The sequence below is a fragment of the Tachysurus vachellii genome, chromosome 4 (genome assembly GCF_030014155.1).
Source record: "Tachysurus vachellii isolate PV-2020 chromosome 4, HZAU_Pvac_v1, whole genome shotgun sequence".
NCBI classification, from domain to species: Eukaryota; Metazoa; Chordata; class Actinopteri; order Siluriformes; family Bagridae; genus Tachysurus; species Tachysurus vachellii.
The window spans coordinates 1,865,876-1,887,960 of record NC_083463.1 but is presented as its reverse complement, the minus strand read 5'-3'; the positions used below and the strand labels follow the sequence as shown (position 1 = coordinate 1,887,960).

At 42.3% G+C, this 22,085-nt stretch overlaps 2 protein-coding genes across 2 annotated transcripts in view; both read right to left on the bottom strand.

Moving 5' to 3' along the window:
- LOC132843902 (gamma-aminobutyric acid receptor subunit gamma-3) overlaps positions 1-12,336 on the bottom strand; it is a 124,167-nt gene extending 111,831 nt beyond the window's left edge. The window contains exons 1-2 of the mRNA XM_060867025.1: positions 12,254-12,336; positions 8,608-8,756 (exon numbers count right to left, since the gene is read on the bottom strand). Coding sequence (XP_060723008.1) covers positions 8,608-8,756; positions 12,254-12,306 — 202 coding nt within the window. The 5' untranslated portion in view covers positions 12,307-12,336. The remainder of the gene's footprint in view (positions 1-8,607; positions 8,757-12,253) is intronic.
- Positions 12,337-17,546: 5,210 nt separating this feature from the next.
- Positions 17,547-22,085, bottom strand: part of gabra5 (gamma-aminobutyric acid type A receptor subunit alpha5) — a 36,998-nt gene continuing 32,459 nt past the window's right edge. The window contains exon 10 of the mRNA XM_060867373.1: positions 17,547-20,766. Within this exon, the coding sequence (XP_060723356.1) occupies positions 20,464-20,766 (303 nt within the window). The 3' untranslated portion in view covers positions 17,547-20,463. The remainder of the gene's footprint in view (positions 20,767-22,085) is intronic.

Below are 22,085 nucleotides of genomic sequence, written 5' to 3'. Positions count from 1 at the left end.
ACTGACTGGTGGGTGCTCATAGTGTGGCCTCCTTCCTGTAGAGTGTGTGTGTGTGTGTATGTGTGTGTGTTTGTGTGTGTGTATGTGTGTGTGTTATTGTTATGCATGTGTTAAGACATACAAATGACCCACTTCAGAGGATTTTCCCTTCATACTTTATCCTGAAAGAGAGCTGACACAATTAGAGCACAATTATACACACACACAGACACACACACAGATACACAGACACACACAGACACACACGTGCATACTGTACACACACACAGACACACACACACAGACACACACGTGCATACTGTACACACACACACAGACACACACAGACACACACACACAGATACACACACACACAGACACACACAAACACACACACACAGATACACACACACACACACACACACACACACACACACATACACACACAGACACACATACACACACACAGACACACAGACACACACGTGCATACTGTACACACACACAGACACACACAGACACACACGTGCATACTGTACACACCCACACACAACACACACAGACACACACAGACACACAGACACACACAGACACACACACAGACACACAGACACACAGGTGCATTCTGTACACACACACACATAGACACACACAGACACACACACACACAGACACACACGTGCATACTGTACACACACACACACTGACACACACACACACAGACACACACGTGCATAGTGTACACACACACACACACACACATACACCTATTCTCACACAAACATTCTCTCACACACACACTCGCAACTTCACCGGATTAGAAGGATTTTATGAGGCATTACAAAGACGAGTCATTTTCTCTAATTGCATGTTAACAAATGATACATAATAAACGTAAATTAAGACATATTTTATTCAGGGTTGTCCATTAAAAATATTTAAACAATTTTTAAAGAAGTTAATCTGATCTAGAAGGAGACTGGAGACAGGAGGCAACAAGAAACATGCCAGACTTCAGAAAGAGATAATAATAAAGAAAGAGAATAAAACTAGCAGAGGGAACAAACGACTCTCGTGATGAACATGAGACCAGTGAACACAGTCAGGTGAGGAAACTAAAACATGGTGTCATGAACCACCGCACACAAAGAATGACACACCAGGAGGAAGCCTTGAGGATGCCGCACACTGAGGACGCCACACGGAGGACGATGCACTGAGGAGGAAACACTGAGGATGAGGCACATGGAGGACGACGCACACGGAGGACGACACACACGGAGGACCACGCACACAGAGGACCACAGACACAGAGGACCACACACACAGAGGACCACACACACAGAGGACCACACACACAGAGGACCACACACACAGAGGACCACAGACACTGCGGACCACGCACACAGAGGACCACACACACAGAGGACCACACACACAGAGGACCACACACACAGAGGACCACACACACAGAGGACCACACACACAGAGGACCACAGACACTGCGGACCACGCACACAGAGGACCACGCACACAGAGGACCACGCACACAGAGGACCACGCACACAGAGGACCACACACACAGAGGACCACGCACACAGAGCACCACGCACGAGGACCACGCACACAGAGGACCACACACACAGAGGACCACGCACACAGAGGACCACGCACACAGAGGACCACACACACAGAGGACCACACACACAGAGGACCACACACACAGAGGACCACACACACAGAGGACCACACACACAGAGGACCACGCACACAGAGGACCACGCACACAGAGGACCACGATTACAGGAACTCTGTTTAGGAGCTTCCACGTCATCCGGTGTAACTTTAAATGGCTAAAAAATACACTGTGATCTTTAGTCACTTTATAAAGCGGTTTATTGGTTGAAATAATTGCGCTGATGTCAGAAAAATTTGGTGTTCTTATTAAAGGTTATTTTAGAACACACACACTGTGTTTTATTCTTTACAAATCAGCTGAGCTTCACTTCCTGATATCCACAAAAAACATGACCTCTTTATGTTGAGGCTGATTTCAGTAAATCGGGTCATCGTTATACAATTCTACAACTCCAAAGTGAGCCGTGTCTCAAGACTGGCATTAGTCTCCATTATGGCAACTGAGCCCATTAACAGACGAACACCTGAGCAAGGACACTTCATGTTTTTATTACCTGCCACGAGAAGCACTGAGAGCAGCAGCCATGAAATAAAATAAAATAAAAATTCAACAACAAACACCTTGAACAAATGTGGAAGACGCTGCTATGAGTGGAACAGCTGAAAGTCGGTAATGAGAAGTGCATTAGCCTCAGAGCAGCCGAGCGGACCGGGGTTAATGTACGGGCGAGAGAAAAAAAGAAAAACAGAGTCTAATGAAGAAACAACGCTGGCGTGAATAAGCCGAGCCCTCGGGTGAAGTGAGTGTGTCAGAGACAGACCAAAAAATGGCTCATGTCCTTGTTCACCGTAATCTACGACGTCCGCAGTGCCTTCGGCTCGATGCCATTCCGTCAAATTTAACAATGTTTGCGACTGACATTAATTCAATTATTTAATGCATCTGTCATGTATCTGTCATGTAATCAACTTAAATCACCTCCAAGCTTCATGAGAGCAAGAAGAGACAAAGGTGAGTCATGTCCCTTACCTCAGACCTGTTGCGTAAGTGTCGAGTGCACGAAGTGACCAACATTCAACAACTCTATTTTTTTTGTTCTTCTACTTCTATGTTCTTCATTTTCATTTATTTAATCTAAACACATGACTCACACTATTTAATTTCATTTAATTCTATTTAATTCAATTCCATTTGTGTCGGGCTTTTAACAAGAAACACTGTCACAAAGCAGCTTCACAGAAATACAAAGTGCAAAATTACATTTCTATTTATTTCTACAAAATGTTTTTCATTTTATTTTTCTCACCATACACCTGTTCATTTTTTTCTACCTGTTGGTTCTTGGTCAACATGATGGCAGCTAACAGAGAACGGCTGAAATATTTTCACCCGGTTTAAAGAACATGTAACAGGTAACATTGTGAACGCTCGGCTGTGAGTGGGATCGGTGTGACGATGTTATTAGAAGAAGAAAACTACAACAAGGAAAAATAAAGATGGGGAAAAAAAAGGACCGCACTGTTTTTATTTGTCCTGCACCCAGGACAGCAAACTCAGCCTCCATGTTTGTTTTCCTCCCAAGTCTCAGAGCTCCGATTAGAATTTATAAACGTGTTCAGGCGAGCAAGGCGTTATGTATAGGAGCGATGTGAGCCGCCACTGAGCTCTTAATTAGCTCTGGAAGTTGGGGGAAATTGTCAGAAAGCATTAGATCTGTGTGTGTGTGTGTGTGTGTGTGTGTGTGTGTGTGTGTGTGTTTTAGGGCTTTGAAGAAAATAACTTCACTTGTGGTTGAAATTAATTGGAATTTTGACCTTAAGAAAAACAAAACATCAGACTTCAGACAAAAGCTCTGAAAAAAATGACTCATTTTGAGAAAATATAATAATTCATGACAGAATTAAAACACCACGTGTGGTTCTGTTAAAGAAAAATAATCATCGATGACGCGGATGTGGGAGCTCTGACACTGGAGACTCCTTCCACACACAATACAGAAACTTCTCCACAGCATACAGAGCATCTGCTGAACAAGCTGTTGCTATGGAAACGATAAGGCGGCAGAGCAAGCGCGTAATATAAGCCCGCGATATATTCGGAGTTGCTGTTAGAGAGAATTAATCAACACTATACTCAACAATAACAAACGTGACGTCAGTAAGCAATAAACTCTCTTTATGTCTTTATATAAGACAGAAATTTCCTTCAGTATGAATATTTCTACAATAACAACATTAAAAACACAAAAACACAAGAGGAGGCATGACGCTTCATGATCCACTCTTCTGTCCATAAACACTGGACTTTACAGAACAACTGCCTATAAAGTGTTGAGCTTCTACATGGAGATTTTTAACAAACACACAATCAGAGCTAATCATTCACACAGAATTCATCTGTCACATACACAAGCACACACAGGATGATGTAGTGAAATGTGTTTTATGACTGTTCCTTATTGAAGTAAGTAGAAATATAAGGAAAGATAGTAAGGAACCTCTAGCTTACCCACAATACACTTGGGTTGGCAGCTCAGTAGAGTCACAGGCACCGAGGCTTGTTCTTACTGCAGCATCAAATGACTGTCCTTAACTACAGACTGAGTGCAGTTTATAAAGGTTAAAGTGTGTGTGTGTGTGTGTGTGTGTGTGTGTGTGTGTGTGTGTGTATTTGAGTATATGTGTGTGTGTGAGTTTGAGTGTGTGTGTATATATGTGTGTGAGTGTATGTGTGTGTGAGTTTGAGTGTGTGTGTTTGTGTGTGTGTATTGTGACGGCGGCACGTGCACCGCCGCAAATTCATGGAGGAAAAACCGCTCTTTGCATAGGCACCCAAGAAGAGCGAGAGTGTAAAACGCGGCAGTTCAGCACCATGGCCAGCACAGTTGACAGTGCAAGTGAGGCGGGGTGGCCGAACCTCCCGCCAAAAAGCACGGGCCAATCAGGAGCGCCGCTAAAGCATTCACCCTCCAGGAGGAGAGCACAGCAGTAAGCTAGGTTCAGAGGCTAGGGTTAGGTAAGGATGTTGTCTCTTTGATATTCTTTTTCAGAAACCAGCTGATCCAGGACTTCAGATTACCGGCTGAGCCTACGCTACGCTCCTGGAGAGGACTGTTTCACATTTTCACTGCCGTCCCCCGACTGCTACCTATGCTGGGAGACGGGATTTTGCCCCTACAACCACTTAAAGGAAGTAGCTATTTATTTTTCTCCTTTTCACTGACTTTATGCTGCACTAAAATTGCACTAGTAACCTGAAGAAAAACAAAACAACGACACTGCTTGCTCTAATCCTGTCTCTGTGCCTATTCTTCCGTGTCCCATCTCTCTAAGTGCCCTACACTGGTGGAGAATGCGGGCATCGGACACGGAGGAAGCTCCCGAACCCACTGTGGATCAGGTTCTACAGCATCTTCTGCAGGCCAGCCTCCATCAGCATGGCGTGACCCAGGAGCTGGCCCAAAGTGTCAAGAACACCACAGAAGAATTACTAAAGCTGCCGCATCAATCCCCCTCCCTGATCCCGGCCGCAATGCTCAGCTCAGGCTCACTAAGCTCAGTGCCAAAAATGAAGTGTAGGCATTCCTGGACACCTTTGAGTGTGCTGAGGACCGGGAGGGCTGTTTCAAGCAGGACTGGGGCGACCCCCTAGCTCCGCTGCTCTGTGGAGTTGCCCAACTGGCGTATTATGCGCTGGATCCAGAGAGCGCCCGAGATTATGAGACAGTAAAAGAAGAGAGTCTCCTCTGCTGTGGTCGATCCCACGTTACTGCAGCTGGCAATTTCAATAGATGGCGGTATGAACCAGCCAGCAACCCCTGTCCACAGATGGACGAACTGCTGCATATCGTCAGGCAGTGGTTACAGTATGATTGACTTACCACCAAGGAGGTCACAGAGAAAGCAGCCATGGACCAGTTCCTACGGGCACTACCAGCTGAGGAACGGAAAGCTGTAAACGCAGGCCCACAAACAATGGCTCGCGAGTTGCGGCCTGCACACCCCCACCATTCCAAAGGGCCACCGCCTTACCGTGGAGGTAAATGGCCACACAGTGTCCACGCTCTTGGATTCAGGGAGTATGGTCATGCTGGCCCGGCCGGCCATACTAACCCCTCCTCCCCGCCCAACCCAAAAAGGTCGGTAGGGACTCTCGTGGTCTCATGTGTCCATGCCAATGCCCGTTCGGCCTTATCCTAGATCTCCCTGTTCCCCTCTTGCTGGGACACGACTGGCCAGGTTTTGCCAACACCATGACAACCACTACCAAGAGTAGACTGGAAAAAAAGAAAAAGGGCCCGGGACCGTTGGGCGTGTATGGCTCGTGAGGAATGCAATGCCAGAGACTCCTCTCCAGGCATGTCCCAGTCACTTACTAACCCTCTCTCTTCACTGTTTCGGCAGGCCACCCAGATGAGGGGTTTCGGGAAGGAACAAAAGGAGGATGACCGGCTAAAGCACTGATGGGGCCAGGTCCTACAGGTAGAAGGAGCAAACACTGATCCCATCTGGCTGCTACCCCCATCGTTCTTCCTGGTGAGAAATGGGCTTCTATACTTCTACACAGACAGGAGAGGAAAACCCTGTGAGCTGCTGGTGGTGCCAAGCCAGGGTACTCCTCTCCTCCTCCACCTAGCCCACACGCACCCATTAGGGGGCCATCTTGGCCCCAAGAACAGGCTAGAAAAGCTGTGGGATCGATTTACATGGCCTGGCATGAATACAGAGGTCCTGGGATTTTGCAGGGCCTGCGTCTGTGCCAGCGGACTTCTCCCCAGAAGCCAGCGCCGGCCTCCCTTATTCCCCTTCCTATTATTGGCGTCCCATTTGAAAGGATTGGCATGGATCTCATCGGGCCCCTAGCGAGGTCTGCCTGGGGTCATGAATATATCATGGTAATAGTGTACTATGCCACCTGCGACCCAGAGGCGGTCCCACTTCGGAAAGCCACCTCCCAGACTGTTGCCAGAGAGCTAATCAGCGAGCCGGGATCCCCAAGGACATCCTCAGCGACCAAGGTCCGCCATTCCTGAACTCCTATTCCTCAAGAAGGTGGGACCTGTAAACTATTGGTTGCAACAGCCAGGTAAGCGTGCAGACACTCAATTATATAACATCAACATTTTGAAAAAATGGATTCCCCTGCCGGCTGTGGTGTCTGTCTGTCCCTCCACACAGATCCCCAAGAGCATGCCCTAGTAAGGAGAGGAGATGATCTCATACCAGCCCAGCAGCACTACAGAGCTCCTGGACCAGGTCGCGGATGTCTTCTTGTCCCGTCCAGGATGTACAAGATTTCTCGTTCCAGGTCCTAAACCGAGCCAAGAGCTGACCTCTCAAGGCTCTACGCCCTGCTGGGACGACTGCTACTAGGAAGGGGCTCAGAGCAAAGGGGAGGGTTTGCTGTGACGGCAGCACGTGCACCACCACAAATTCATGGAGGAAAAAACGCTCTTCGCCCTCTGCATCGGCGGCCAAGAAGAGAGAGTGTAAAACATGGCGGTTCAGCACCTTGGCCAGCGGTGCTGAGTGCGATCTCTCAAACTTCAGCACCATGGCCAGCACCGCTAGGAGTGAGAGTGAGGTGGGGCGGCCAAAAAGCACGGGCCAATCAGGAGCATTCACCCTCCAGGAGGAGAATACAGCAGTAAGCTAAATTCAGAGGCTAGGGAGAGGAAAAGGCGGCCTGATGGAACTAATGGATGTTGTCTCTTTGATATTCTTTTTCAGAAACCTCCAGCTGTTCCAGGACTTCAGATTGCCGGCTGGGCCTACGCTACGCTCCTGGAGAGAACCACTTCACCTTTTCACTGCCGTCCCTCTCCTGCTGCCTAGGCTTGGAGCCTGGATATATATATGTGTGTGTGTGAGTGTATGTGTGTGTGTGAGTGTATGTGTGTGTGTGAGTGTATGTATGTGTGTGTGTGAGTATATGTGTGTGGGAATTTGAGTGTGTATGTGAGTGTATTTGAGTGTGTATGTGTGAGTATATTTACATTTGGCAGACGCCCTTATCCAGAGCGACTTACATTATCCCAATTTTATACAGCTGGGCAACTTACATTATCTCATTTTTATACAGCTGGGCAATTGAGGGTTAAGGGCCTTACTCAGGGGCCTAACAGTGGCAGCTTGGTGAACCTGGGATCAAACTCACAACCTTCTGATTGGTAGCCCAACACCTTAACCATTAGGCTACCACAGGCCTATGTGAGTGTGTGTGTGAGTATGTGTGTGAGTATGTGTGTGTGAGTTTGAGTGTGTGTGTGTGTGTGTGTGTGTGTGTGTGTGTATGAGTGTGTGTGTGTATGAGTGTGTGTGTGTTTAAAGTCTTCCTGTTGAAGTCAGTTTGTTATTTCGATGTTGTTAAATAAATCAGTTACTTACCCCCCCCACACTGTCCTCCATCTTAAACTTTGATGCTCTGAAGCTAACCAGCTAATCACTGTCAGCTACATCAGTCATGCTAACTGACGAGCTAGCTGAACGTTTCACTTACACAAGATTTCTATCACAAATTCAGGAAGAGAAAGTGATTTCACAAAAAATCCACAAACATCTGAACTGAGAGTTTCTCAATTCAGTTCAAATTATCTCAAATTCAGTATAGCAACAAATCCAAACAACTGATTCCTTGGAGCATAAGGTCTGGTTTCTTCAGTTCACCTGCAGTTACTTCCTGTTTATTCTCTTACAAACAGGAAATGTGAGACAGAAGAAATAGTAAGTAAATTAAAGCATGACAGAAAGCAGCAGACTGGGTTGGTTGGTGGCTCCATCATGGTGTGTGCACGGTGCTAGTACACTTAGTTGGCTTTGCTAATCTTAAGCTAGTAGGAAGCAGTTTGTTAGCATGAACATGATGCTGACCCCAATCTCCCCTACGAAGACAGTAAACCTGTTCAGAAAGATCTGGAGACACCAGAAACCCACATGTCCCAAAGCAGGCAGGACCTCCAGAAAACCCGAGGATTAGTGAAGTCCACTCACCTCCAATGTCCGGGCGGAGCTTCTTATCATACTCCTTCAGGAGGTTGTTCAGGATCTGCGTGGCGTCCATCTCGTTCTTTTTGGGCGACAGCATCTGACTGACGGTCACGTCGTCGTACTCCTCATCTTCAGATGCCACAGTTTGAAAACTACAGGAGACACGACAATTATAGACCATTAACATACTGTATAACACACAACACTCAGCGTGTGTGCTGCTGCTAGAGAACTTTGGGATTATTTATCCATTTCTAGCTGTTTATCACTAACGTTCTAACTAGTCTTCTAACACTTTACAATCCTTCACGCTCTCTGAGATCACAAAACTCAGGACTTCTGCTAGTTCCCAGAATATCTAAGACTACTAAAGGTGGTAGAGCGTTTTCTTATTTAGCTCCCAAACTCTGTAATAGTCTTCCTGATAGTGTTCGGGGCTCAGACACACTTTCTCAGTTTAAATGTAGATTACAAACTCATCTCTTTAGTCAGGCGTACACATAATACATCCCATAATATTGTGCTCTATTATATCAGACTTGCACATTTTTATGAACAGCAGATATGTTAATCCCTCTACACTGCTTCTCTCTTTCTACCCATCCCGAGACATCCAGACATTGTACCAGCTCCGATCGTCTTCCATGCGATGAAGATTTTGGACCTCCACTGAGATGAGGGCGACTCTGTGAGAATCCTGAGACATCTACAGATCTACCAGCTCCAGTTGGACTCTGTGATACTAAGAGGAGATCTGAACTCCATGTGATCCCTACACCAGTACAACATTTATCAGACTGTATATTTATAATCACACCCCCAGTGTCACCCATATGAGGATGAGGTTCCCCTTTGAGTCTGGTTCCTCTCAAGGTTTTTTCCTTGTTTAAGGGAGTTTTAAGGGAGTTCTTCCTTGCCACTGCTGCCTGAGTCACCTCAGACTTGCTCATTGGGGATAAATACATATACATACATACATATATACATACATACATACATACATACATACATACATACATACGTACATACATACACACTGTGAACTATATATCTTGAATTTTTATTATATTAATTCTTTATACTTCTCCTTATGTTTACCTTCTGCTCTATGTTTATGTTCTGTAAAGCTGCTTTGAGACAATGTCCATTGTAAAAGCGCTATACAAATAAACTTGAATTGAATTGAACGTTAAACATTAATTAATTCCCTCACCTTCATCATTTTCATCTTTCTCTCTCTCTCCCTCTCGCTCTCTCTCTCTCTCTCTCTCTCTCTTTTTCGAACGGCATTTTACCATAGAAACCGCAAAGAAAGCAGCGTAAACTCCTCCCTCCTCTGTCCTGCAGTCAGAAAACCTAAAGCTACAGCTTTATCTTTGACACGGGAGACTCCTTCCATGAACGTTAAATAAACGTCTCTACAACATATTAACAACTTTTTCCCTGTGAATGAGCTGTTGCTATGGAAACAACAATGTAGTAGAACAAGCGCATTAGTATAAACTTGGATCTTGGAACATACCATTAAACATCCGTCATGAAAATGAAAAAAAAAACATGATTAGCTTATTATTGATTAGTTATTGATTATTATTATTATTATTATTATTATTATTATTATTATTTTAGCTAGTTTATTATTATTCTTTCTTATTTTTTAATCTATGTTCTTTTTTCTGTCTCTGCTATTATTTGCCTCATTGTTATTATTGTCCTATTTTATGATATTATTTTCTGCTTTTTTTTCTCTGTGCTGATAAATAGGTTTTATAGAACATCGATGGTGATTAATTTATTTGGACAGAAGGTATTTATCGGTTCTGCAGTTTAAAGCTGCATGAAGATAAAAATGAACATGAAGATTGAGTTTAAAATGGACGCAGTCTAGAGTTTAAAAGTGATTCATTATTCATCGTTCATTATTATTTTACAATCCAAACTGAGCTTTTTGCCTGAACAATACACACGCACACACACACACTCACACACACATACACACACACACACACACACACACACACACACAGTACACCGTTGATACAGTGTGTTGCAGTGTTAACCCTTTCTGCTCAGGGTACAAACTTATACAAATAATCAATTAAATAGCTTTTTTTAATGAAAATATAAACTATAATTAATATCAGCATCATTTCAGACTGTAATTTAACACAAACCTTCCCTCTGATTTCTGCTGCAGTCCAAACCCATTATAATTCTCAGAGCAAAGCAAATGTAGTTATATACATGTGCTAAAATATTTAATTAATTAATTAATGTATTTATTTATTTATTTATTTAAACCGAATTTAATTGAGCAAATTGATGTAGATGCAACATAAAGCCTACTGAGATAAGCAATAAAATAAAATAATATTAAATAATAATAATAATAATAATAATAATAATAATAATAATAATAATGCATCTTTACAAATATTCTACACACAATAACTAACTAACTAACTAACTAACTAACTAACTAACTAACTAAATAAATAAATAAATAAATAAATAAATAAGTGAATTGTTTTTGGTTTATGTTTTTTGTTTTGTTTTGTTTTAATTTCAATAGATATTTTAATAGACTACATCAGTTGCATCGTGCCTTCCTTACTAACCTGTGTACATGTTTTGCAGATCATGAACAGAGTTATAGTTCTTTATAATAATTCCGGTCACATCATGGCTGTAGATGTTAAATATCTTAGACATGAATATTTATTTTTGTTTATTTTATTTTACTTAAAAATTAATACCAGGAGGGTTTTTTAACCTGTTTTCTCACTTATGTGTATCAAAAGTTTTTTTTTAAATAAAAGATATATTTAAGGGAAAAAAAGAACATCAATTTATAATTACGTATAATTATAAATATATTGTATATTATAATTATAATGTAAATACAATGTAATTATAATATAATTATAATTACAGGAGCTGATGCAATGAATAAATAAATGAAAAAAGAAAGTTTGTAGAGTGAAAAGACTGGTTTTAATTGAGGCTTGATGTGACTGCTATTAGAGCGTGATGTGCTACAGTCTCATACAGCACGCTGGCTACAGAGGTGCAGGGTTAGAGCTGATGTGATGCTGAGAAACACAACACAAAAATAAAACCCAGCACAGCATGCAGCAGAAAAGCATCCCGGATCATGTGAAGCCGTCAATATCCGGTCTGAATGCATCATTAATGACAAGAGATTAGTGCAGGTGGAAGCTGAGACACCACATGCACGAGGACAGAAGTTCTGGGAATGAAACTTTAGGTCTATTAAACCTGCTTATTATTATTATTATTATTATTATTATTATTATTATTATTATTATTATTATTACGTGCACAAACACGCTCTCTCTCACACACACACACACACACACACAGTGAACACAAGATCGGAGAGAGAGAGAGAGAGAGAGAGAGAGAGAGAGAGTTTGTGTGTGTATACAGTGTGTGTGTGTGTGTGTGTGTAAGAGAGAGAGAGAGAGAGACAGAGAGAGAGTTTGTGTGTGTGTATATATGTGTGTGCGTGTGTGTGTGTATGTGTGTGTGTGTGTGTGTGTGTGTGTGTGTGTGTGTGTGTGTGTGTGTGTGTGAGAGAGAGAGAGAGAGAGAGAGAGAGAGAGAGAGAGAGAGAACACGCACTTACCACGCATGCAACACGCACAGAAGTACGACATGGAGCAGAAATTTGCCCGACATGTTATAAATTTCCGTGTTTCACCGCAGATTCTGAGAAGAAGAAGAAGATCAGGATGAAGATGATGAAGATGCTGGAGAAGAAGTGCTACAGTCACACAGCCTTTTCCTTCCAGGCGCCAACTATGAATCCGATCCTGAACCGTGAAGATTTCTCCACGCAGATTATTCCGTGTGTGTATGTGCGCGCGCGCGTGTGTGTGTGTGTGTGTGTCCTGAAAAGTTGGTTAAGGTGTGGAGGTGACGGCGGTGCGCGAGCTGCGCTGCTGTGCGGGGGAAGTTGCGCCGGCGGTCGCGCGCACAGCGCAAAGCAAACTCCTGCACGCGCGACAACCTGCCGACCAGGAGCGCCTCACAAGCCCCGCCCCCTTTTCCTCCTCATTACGTCATGCCCACTGAAACCCTATAAATACGGAGTCGGCACGAAGCTGTCAGGGCTTCAGGACCGTTCGGGTCTCAGGAGTTCAACACAGACAAACTAAACTAAATACAGCAGAAAGAAACAAACACACTTTCGTAAACATCCAAATTCGGTATAAAATAGACAGTTTTTTATTTATTTAATTTCTCAATATAAGTACAAAAGAATCAGTAGAACATTGTTTAAACCACGACTGACGCGCATGCGTATTAACCTGTTAGAAAAGCTGTGTTTTCTGTTTACATGGACACGCCCCGACCCCGCCCCCGACTCCGCCCCTTATCACTTTTCTATAGCAAGAAGTTACAGTAAAAAAAGTTCTTTGGCTAGCATGTTGCTAACACTGTTCTCTGGATCGCATGTTGCTAACACTGTTGTTTTTTGGCTAGCATGTTGCTAACACTTGTTCTTTGGCTAGCATGTTGCTAACACTTGTTCTTTGGCTAGCATGTTGCTAACACTGTTGTTCTCTGGATCGCATGTTGCTAACACTGTTGTTCTCTGGCTAGCATGTTGCTAACACTTGTTCTTTGGCTAGAATGTTGCTAACACTGTTGTTCTTTGGCTAGCATGTTGCTAACACTGTTGTTCTCTGGCTAGCATGTTGCTAACACTTGTTCTTTGGCTAGCATGTTGCTAACACTGTTGTTCTCTGGCTAGCATGTTGCTAACACTTGTTCTTTGGCTAGCATGTTGCTAACACTGTTGTTCTCTGGCTAGCATGTTGCTAACACATGTTCTTTGGCTAGAATGTTGCTAACACTTGTTCTCTGGCTAGCATGTTGCTAACACTGTTGTTCTCTGGCTAGCATGTTGCTAACACTGTTCTCCTGCTAGCATGTTGCTAACACTTGTTCTTTGGCTAGAATGTTGCTAACACTGTTGTTTTTTGGCTAGCATGTTGCTAACACTGTTCTCTGGCTAGCATGTTGCTAACACTGTTGTTCTCTGGCTAGCATGTTGCTAACTGTTGTTCTCTGGCTAGAATGTTGCTAACACTGTTGTTCTCTGGCTAGAATGTTGCTAACACTTGTTCTTTGGCTAGAATGTTGCTAACACTGTTGTTTTTTGGCTAGCATGTTGCTAACACTGTTCTCTGGCTAGCATGTTGCTAACACTGTTGTTCTCTGGCTAGCATGTTGCTAACTGTTGTTCTCTGGCTAGCATGTTGCTAACACTTGTTCTTTGGCTAGAATGTTGCTAAGACTGTTGTTCTTTGGCTAGCATGTTGCTAACACTGTTCTCTGGCTAGCATGTTGCTAACACTTGTTCTTTGGCTAGAATGTTGCTAACACTGTTGTTTTTTGGCTAGCATGTTGCTAACACTGTTCTCTGGCTAGCATGTTGCTAACACTTGTTCTTTGGCTAGAATGTTGCTAACACTGTTGTTTTTTGGCTAGCATGTTGCTAACACTGTTCTCTGGATCGCATGTTGCTAACAACGGTCTTCTCTGGCTAGCATGTTGCTAACACTTGTTCTCTGGCTAGTGTCAATAATCAATTCAAGCAAAAGAAGAAGAAAAAAAGTTGAAATTTTATGAATTTAATATATATAATACATAATTTAATGAATATTAAAAACTTAATTGAGCTTGAAATGTTTCCATAGTGAATAACATCATTATCACAAAGGTGTGCTGGTTCTTTTGGGTCCAGTGAGTTAAACACCTGGGACTTTGATATGTCTTCACATGTCAGTGTGTAAAATGTTAATCCAGTTTAAATGATTATGTAGAACAAACCCATGAGCCCCACACACCACAGAACCCAACGATCTTTACACAAGCTGAACACCACCACAGAAGTGTTTACCTTTCTTTTAATGATTCTATCTAAAAGCTAACAACCGTTTAAACTCATTAAACACCAGCTACATCAGGGGTTCCTAAATAAATCCCTTTTAGGAAGCTGGAACCTTTTTATTTCTTCTCAGAAACACACTTTTTTGAGCTTGTTTCCGAACAACAAATTCCACAACGAATTTAGACTCTTTTTTAAAGGTAAAAATATTAACAAAGTCTCTCTTACGTTTTCTAAATAAACCGTCGAGTAGCTGTCGATTAGTAGTGTGACAGCGTAATGTCACTTCAGTTAAAACTCATCACGTGCCCACTAAGAAATTAGATTATTTACAATGTTTGGGAATAAAATGTATTTGGAAGTACGCAGGTTTAAAAAAAAAAAAAAAAAAAGGAATTTCCGGAACTATGGGATAGATCGACGCATTTAAAGAACCGATTCAATTCAACGAACCGATTCAAAGAATCGATTTTACTAACAAAACAGTTGATGTGTTTAAGCTCCAAGAAACAGAGGTGTGTATTATAAGAGAAAATGTGAGGCCTGGAGTATGGATGTGTGTGTGTGTGTGTTGTGTGTGTGTTGTGTGTGTGTGTGTTGTGTTTTTGTGCTGAGGTGGAACACATCTTCAAACACCAGCTTCTCGCCCACGTACCTGCACATGCATAAAATCTTCCTCAGAGCAAAAAAAAACACACAATCCCACACAGTGAGCACAACATTTTACATCACACAACACAAAGACGAGTGTTAAATATAAAGGAAGTAAATACATAAAAAAAAAAAAATGACCCACCTAACCCTAGTCCTGAGTGTGTAAGCTGTGCTTGTGCAGGCCTCGAGCATGACACACTATCCTCTTGTGGCTGATTACAGTAATGCAGACACTGAAATGTGTGAATCTTCTACAGTATGTTTATGTAAACAGGTAAAGAAAAAAAAAAAAGCCTGTGATTCCTTCTCTGCACAGCCTTTAGCCTGACATAGCGTGGACTTATTACCGTGTATTTTTCCAGTTCAGGAATGTAATCTAGAATAATATAATTTGTAGGAAAAAAATAATGTTAATAATAAATAAATGTATTTATTTTCATGAGAAAAAAAAAATAATGTCTGCTTTATGTCTTTATGTCACTTTTCTCATTTATTTTTGCTTCTTATACAATAAAACACTGCAAATAAGGTGGAAATAAGTCCTAGAGGTTAATAACACTCACTCATTCACTCATTCATCTTCTACCGCTTATCTGAACTACCTCGGGTCACGGGGAGCCTGTGCCTATCTCAGGCGTCATCGGGCATCAAGGCAGGATACACCCTGGACAGAGTGCCAACCCATCACAGGGCACACACACACACACACTCTCATTCACTCACACAATCACACACTACGGACAATTTTCCAGAGATGCCAATCAACCTACCATGCATGTCTTTGGACCGGGGGAGGAAACCGGAGTACCCGGAGGAAACCCCTGAGGCACGGGGAGAACATGCAAACTCCACACACACAAGGTGGAGGCGGGAATCGAACCCCCAACCCTGGAGGTGTGAGGCGAACGTGCTAACCACTAAGCCACCGTGCCCCCCAGGTTAATAACAGATTAATCAAAAATAAACAAATAAATAAATAAAGGTGCAGGTATACAAGACTTTATTAAACTTGACGATCAATGCAATCCAGGAGGAAGGTGAAGGACTGTCTGGTCAGATGATCAAATATCTACATGAACAACATCTGACTGTGAACAAAAACTAATTTAAACACAAGGACGTCATCACTTGGAGTGAGATTTAGTTAGTGAAACTATCTATAATAAAATACAGCAGTTTTTATCTTGACTTCTAAGAAGAACAACTTAAGTAAATGTATGGTAATCATTTGAGAGCTTCAGCAGCAATAACGAGCTACTTACGCTTGTAGATGACGACGTTGGCTGAAAGTTCAGTTCATCTGTTATTGTTTTTCTAACTGAGAGGCTTCAGTGGCTGTTTGTGTTGTGTTCTGGGTGTTGGAGTTTCACAAGGATTCTGGCGCTGACGTGACATGTTTATTTATTTCTTGGTTTGTTTGTTTGTTTACAGAACAATGCATTTTATTCACGTAATAATTCTTTGTATTCGATTCTTAACGTTAAATTCATTCATTAGAATTTTGGGCATTATATTTATTCACAGGGGGCACGGTGTCTTAGTGGTTAGCAGGTTCGCCTCACACCTCCAGGGTTGGGGGTTCGATTCCCACCTCCGCCTTGTGTGTGTGGAGTTTGCATGTTCTCCCCGTGCCTCGGGGGTTTCCTCCGGGTACTCCGGTTTCCTCCCCCGGTCCAAAGACATGCATGGTAGGTTGATTGGCATCTCTGGAAAATTGTCCCTAGTGTGTGATTGCATGAGTGTGTGTGTGTGTGCCCTGTGATGGGTTGGCACTCCATCCAGGGTGTATCCTGCCTTGATGCCCGATGACGCCTGAGATAGGCACAGGCTCCCCGTGACCCGAGGTAGTTCAGATAAGCGGTAGAAGATGAGTGAATGAATGAATATTTATTCACTATGCACTCTAACCGTCTTTAAAAGTCTATTTGGTATAACTGAAATTCAATTGTTTATTCAGTATAAACACATTTTGCATTTTATTATGCATATTTATACTGCATTCAGTAATTTATTCAGTAGTTTATTCGGTGCACCCATATTAGTAGTTTATTCAATGTACATGTAATTCAGTAGTTTATGCCATATAAATAAAATTCAGTAATTTATTCAGTATAACTGAAATTCAGTAGTTTATTCAGTATAAACACATTCAGTAATTTTTTTCAGTGCAACCATGTTCAGTAGTCTGTTCATTATAACTGTGATTCAATAGTTCATTCAGTATTAACACATTCAGTAGTTTATTCAGTACATATTCAGTGTTTTATTCACTGTAACTTTACCTGTAATTTTACCTCAACTTTTTCCACAATCTTTTCTATGTGAAACTTTTTGTTTATCTGGAGAAAAGACCCAATCAGTCATCACATGTCAGGCATGAGTTTTATTGCTTCAGACATTTTACATGACAAATGTACAACACTGAAATAATTGTTAGCTTTAAAAAGAAGAATAAAAGAGCCAACACAACCCTGTGCAACATCACAAGTCATCTTTATTCTCATCACTCATTCTTCCAGTTAAAGACATCCGGTTCTCCCTAAACGTCTGTCTATAATAATTAATTAACTCCATAAAGTCATGATTTCAGAACCTTTTCATGTCTACATTAGAGCTGAACCTCACGGCACCTCTCAGGTTGTTATAACTGACAATAAGAGGTTAGAAACCCAAACATATCTGTAGGGTGTGAAGTAATCACGTCCTTCCTTCCTTCCTTCCTTCCTTCCTTCCTTCCTTCCTTCCTATCTATCTATCTATCTATCTATCTATCTATCTATCTATCTATCTATCTATCTATCTATCTATCTATCATAAGTGCATAAGTCTCCTTCAATCTTTACCCCCTCTCTCTACATCTCCTTCTGTCTAACCTCTCTCTCTCTCTCTCTCTCTCTCTCTCTCTCTCTCTCTCTCTCTCTCTCTGTCTCTCTCTGTCTCTCTGTCTCTCTGTACTTTTTTTTTACATAACTCTACTCTTCTCACACTTCTCTCCTTTTCTCTCTCTTTTCTCTCTCTCTCTCTCTCAATCTCTCTCTCTCTCTCTCTCTCTCTCTCTCTCTCTCTCTCTCTCTCTCTCTCTCTCTCTCTCACACTATTCTTCGCTTCTTCAGGCTCAGGGTCACTTCTGAACTCTGGAATATGTACTTTGTTTACTCTAAACAACAAAGAACTGTTCATTCGTCCTTTCTATCACGATGGAAACTGGTGTCAACTCGTTTTCATGGCAACACAGAGAAAAAAAACAAAACCCGAAAGCTTTAGATCAACCAACATATCAACAAACGCTATCGAACGCTAGCTTGTGAGAAGCCGTGTGCGTTCTGCACCCCAGCGAACATCTTAACCATAAATAAGTTTATAACAAAGCGTTTGATTTCATTAGCATGTAAAAAGATTACAGTATGTTGAAGCGAAGCTACACACTAAGAGGAGCGACGAGAGGATGTGATGAGGAAAGAAATGTGTTTCTTTAGCTGCACTTTAGCTCGGCAGCACGTATTTCTGTTGGACGTTAAAGCGAAAGCACACGCAGCCTATATACAAGAGATTCTGAAAGTCATAACTGCAACCCGACCTCCTTTACTCCACATACTGCGAGTATTAAAGAGCAAAAGTTATAAAAGCTGCCACTAGACGGCGCAATGCAAAGGTTCAGCCTCAATACTTCAAAATGGCTTCAAGCTCTATATAACAAATAAACTCCAGAGCTGCATTAAAAAGCGATCTCTCTCTCTTTCTCTCTCTCTGTCTCTCTCTCTGTCTCTCTCTTTTTATTTTTTTATTTATTTATTTTTGCTCTGAAAGAAGGCAACACTTTTAGCATGGCTATTGTTCAGCTCTGCCTCGGCGCTCACGGCTCTCAAATGCTCAAGCGACAACTTAAACACCGCAAGCTTCCAGCTCATTCATACAAAAGCGAGATTTTTCAATAGAAGCGTTTCAATACCAATAGAATAATAGAATAAAAAAGTTCTTGTTGCATAGCATTTGGCATTGCTGACTTTCTGATGTTGAGTAGTACAGTGCCTTGCATAAGTATTCACCCCCTGACTGCTTTAAAATGTGGAAATTGACGGGATTTGATGTCACAATTGACACAAAAGTGCCGACAAAATAATAACAATAGAAATATTAAAGCATAAATATTCACTCCCCATCCTCATGATTGTAAAGGCCCTACATCTGTCCTGGGGTGGTCAGATCCCATCAGAAATTATGTCATTTTTGGAAATAGAGTCCAGTATAATGTAATAAATGGGTCTCATTATAAATCCACCGGTTCCCTGGAGAAGCCAGTCATAAAGAGAATATACCAAAACAAACAGCATCAAGAACACAAATCCAGAACATTCTGGAAAGATATCTTTTTTTTTACTATCCTGTGTAAACCAACAACCCTGTAGAGACGGGCATTACACATCTTGTTTCCCACCTGAGAACATCATCCTTACTGTGAGTTCAAAACTCAGCACCACCCAATTGCCACAGCTGGGTCCTTCAGCAAGGCCCATAAGTGCCAACTGCTCAGTTGTATAACATTAATCGCTCTGCCAAATGCTGTAAAGCATAGTGGAGGTAGCATAATGTTCATCATCAGGGACCAGGAAACCAGTGAGGACAAGAGGTGCATGGAGGTGTTCTAGCATCAAGAGACTGGAGACTTGGGGCAGAAAGTTACAGGATGGCGAGTCTGAGTTGCACTGGAGAAAGCGTTTGATCGATCAGAGCCCAGACTGACGTCTGATTAAGAATCTGATGCTGTTTATAAACACCATTTCAGATCCAGGTTTTCACACTATCAATTAAATTGTGTGTATTTTGGGGGGTGGGGGGAGCAGCTAATGGGGGGGTGAATACTTATGCAAAGCACTGTAAAAGATCACTAAACCAATGTAGATGCCAAATGCATGTTTTTCTTTGTATTTAAAAGTAATAAAGGGCTCCATGGCGATGAGAACCCTCGCGGTGCAGACTAGGTAAAGGTTTGTAAGGGAAACGCAATCATCTTCTCTGAAATTCTAATAGAAGATTAAAATACAGTAGAAAGTCAAAGTCAAGGCAGACATGGCAATAAGACGTGTTCCTGCAGAGCTTTGAACTGATCATGCAATCTCTGAGAACCGAAATCAAACCGAAATCAAACAGAAGAGAGGGAAGTGCAGGAGAGGTGTGATGATGATGAGGGGACTGGAATGGTGAAGGGAAACTGGGGGGCTTTGTGTTCCAGTTTGTTAAGAATGGCAAGAAAAAGGCATAAAAAAAAAGAAGGAATGCAGAACTTTTTATGTTGGTGAAACGGCTCCTTTAATCACCGGTTCCCTGTTGAGGTACGTGGCCCAGTAGACCAGGTTGAAGGTGCCAAAGAGGACGGGGAACACTATCCGAGACATCTTGTCGATCTTGCTGACGCTGTTGTAGGTTTTTTTGGGGTCGGGCGTGGACTTGCTCTCGGCGCTCTTCATCTGGACGGCGGTACTGTTGGAGATGGTGGAGATGGCCGAGTCTTTGGTGATGTTGGCGGTGAAGTTCATGCCAGTGGAACAGGTGTTGTTGGGTTTCTTGGACAGAGCCAGCGGGTCTTTTTTCTGCAGAAAGAAAGCAGTTTTGTTTGGTTAGATCTCAGCGTGAGCTATCAGAGAAGAAGAAACGTGACCAGCATGTTAACACAGATTCAGCTGGAGACTCAACAGGCATTACAGCATTACGGTGAGAGAAGAAGAACTCAGGATTCTGCAGGAGATGTTTAAGAAAGAATAACAAGAAAAATATGACTTTTTAAAGGAACAACCGGAATTTTACTGTCTAAATATAAATACAGGACACGTCAGTCTGCTTATTCTGGATGAAGTAATGGACATCACACTACACTGTCACACAGTCTGACGGGTTAATGGCTTTACACAATATCTTTTTTTTAATTCCTTATTCTGCTCGCCTCGTATTAAAAGTCCTTTTTTTGGGAATCTTCTGCAGAAAACCTTTGAGTGAAACAGCTGAGCTGGGACTCGAACACTTTCGCCAACACACGCTGTCACAAAGCAGCTTTGCTCTAACCCACATCATGGAGATTCTTCTCCCTAACGAACAATCCAATGACTGTAGTGAGAAGAAACTCCCTGAGGAACCTCTGAGAGAAACCACACTCTGAGGAGAACCTGCCTTCTTCAGGGAGACACTGCAGTCGTTCCCTCACTAGCCTTTCTTCACAACAAAAAAGAAAGAAAGAAAAAGGCAAGAAACAAAAGCACAGCGTAAAATCCTCTGATCGGAAGATGTCTGAAAACACAGCACTGAAACCAGAGACTCCTTCCTTAAATCCTAAACATCTCCTCAAACACAACTTGTGTGTTTGCTGTGTGATCTGTTTCTATGGAAACAATAACCTATAAGAAAGAGCGATTTGTTCTGGAAACGAAACAACACCCTGTAACCAATCAGAATCTCTCTTTGGGGCTCTTTGAGATGGTAAGATGGTTTGCATTGCTCTTGGGGGTCAGGGGTCAGAGGTCAGGGGGTGAGTGTGTTGGATATTGATGAAGAGAAGGAAATTGATTGTCCTCCTGTTTTAGCATCTCACTGCTTTATCTTGCCCTTTATCATCGCCCTTCATCAGTAACCGCATCCTCAACAAAACAAGCAAACAGAGCCGAGGACGATGGGAAAAGAGGGTCGTGGACTGTAGCACTGCTCGAGGTGTGTGTGCAGGAAGACACGTGACCTTCAGATCTGCTGCTCCCACACAAACAAAACCAGGAGTGAGCGAACGAGCGACTAAGCAGAAGAAAGACGAAGAAATACAACTTACATAACAAATATTTCACCTCTGTTCCTAAATCATACTGAGTTTTTATTGCTCCAAACAAAAATGATTCAAATGATTTCATGTCTAAACTAAACTAAACTA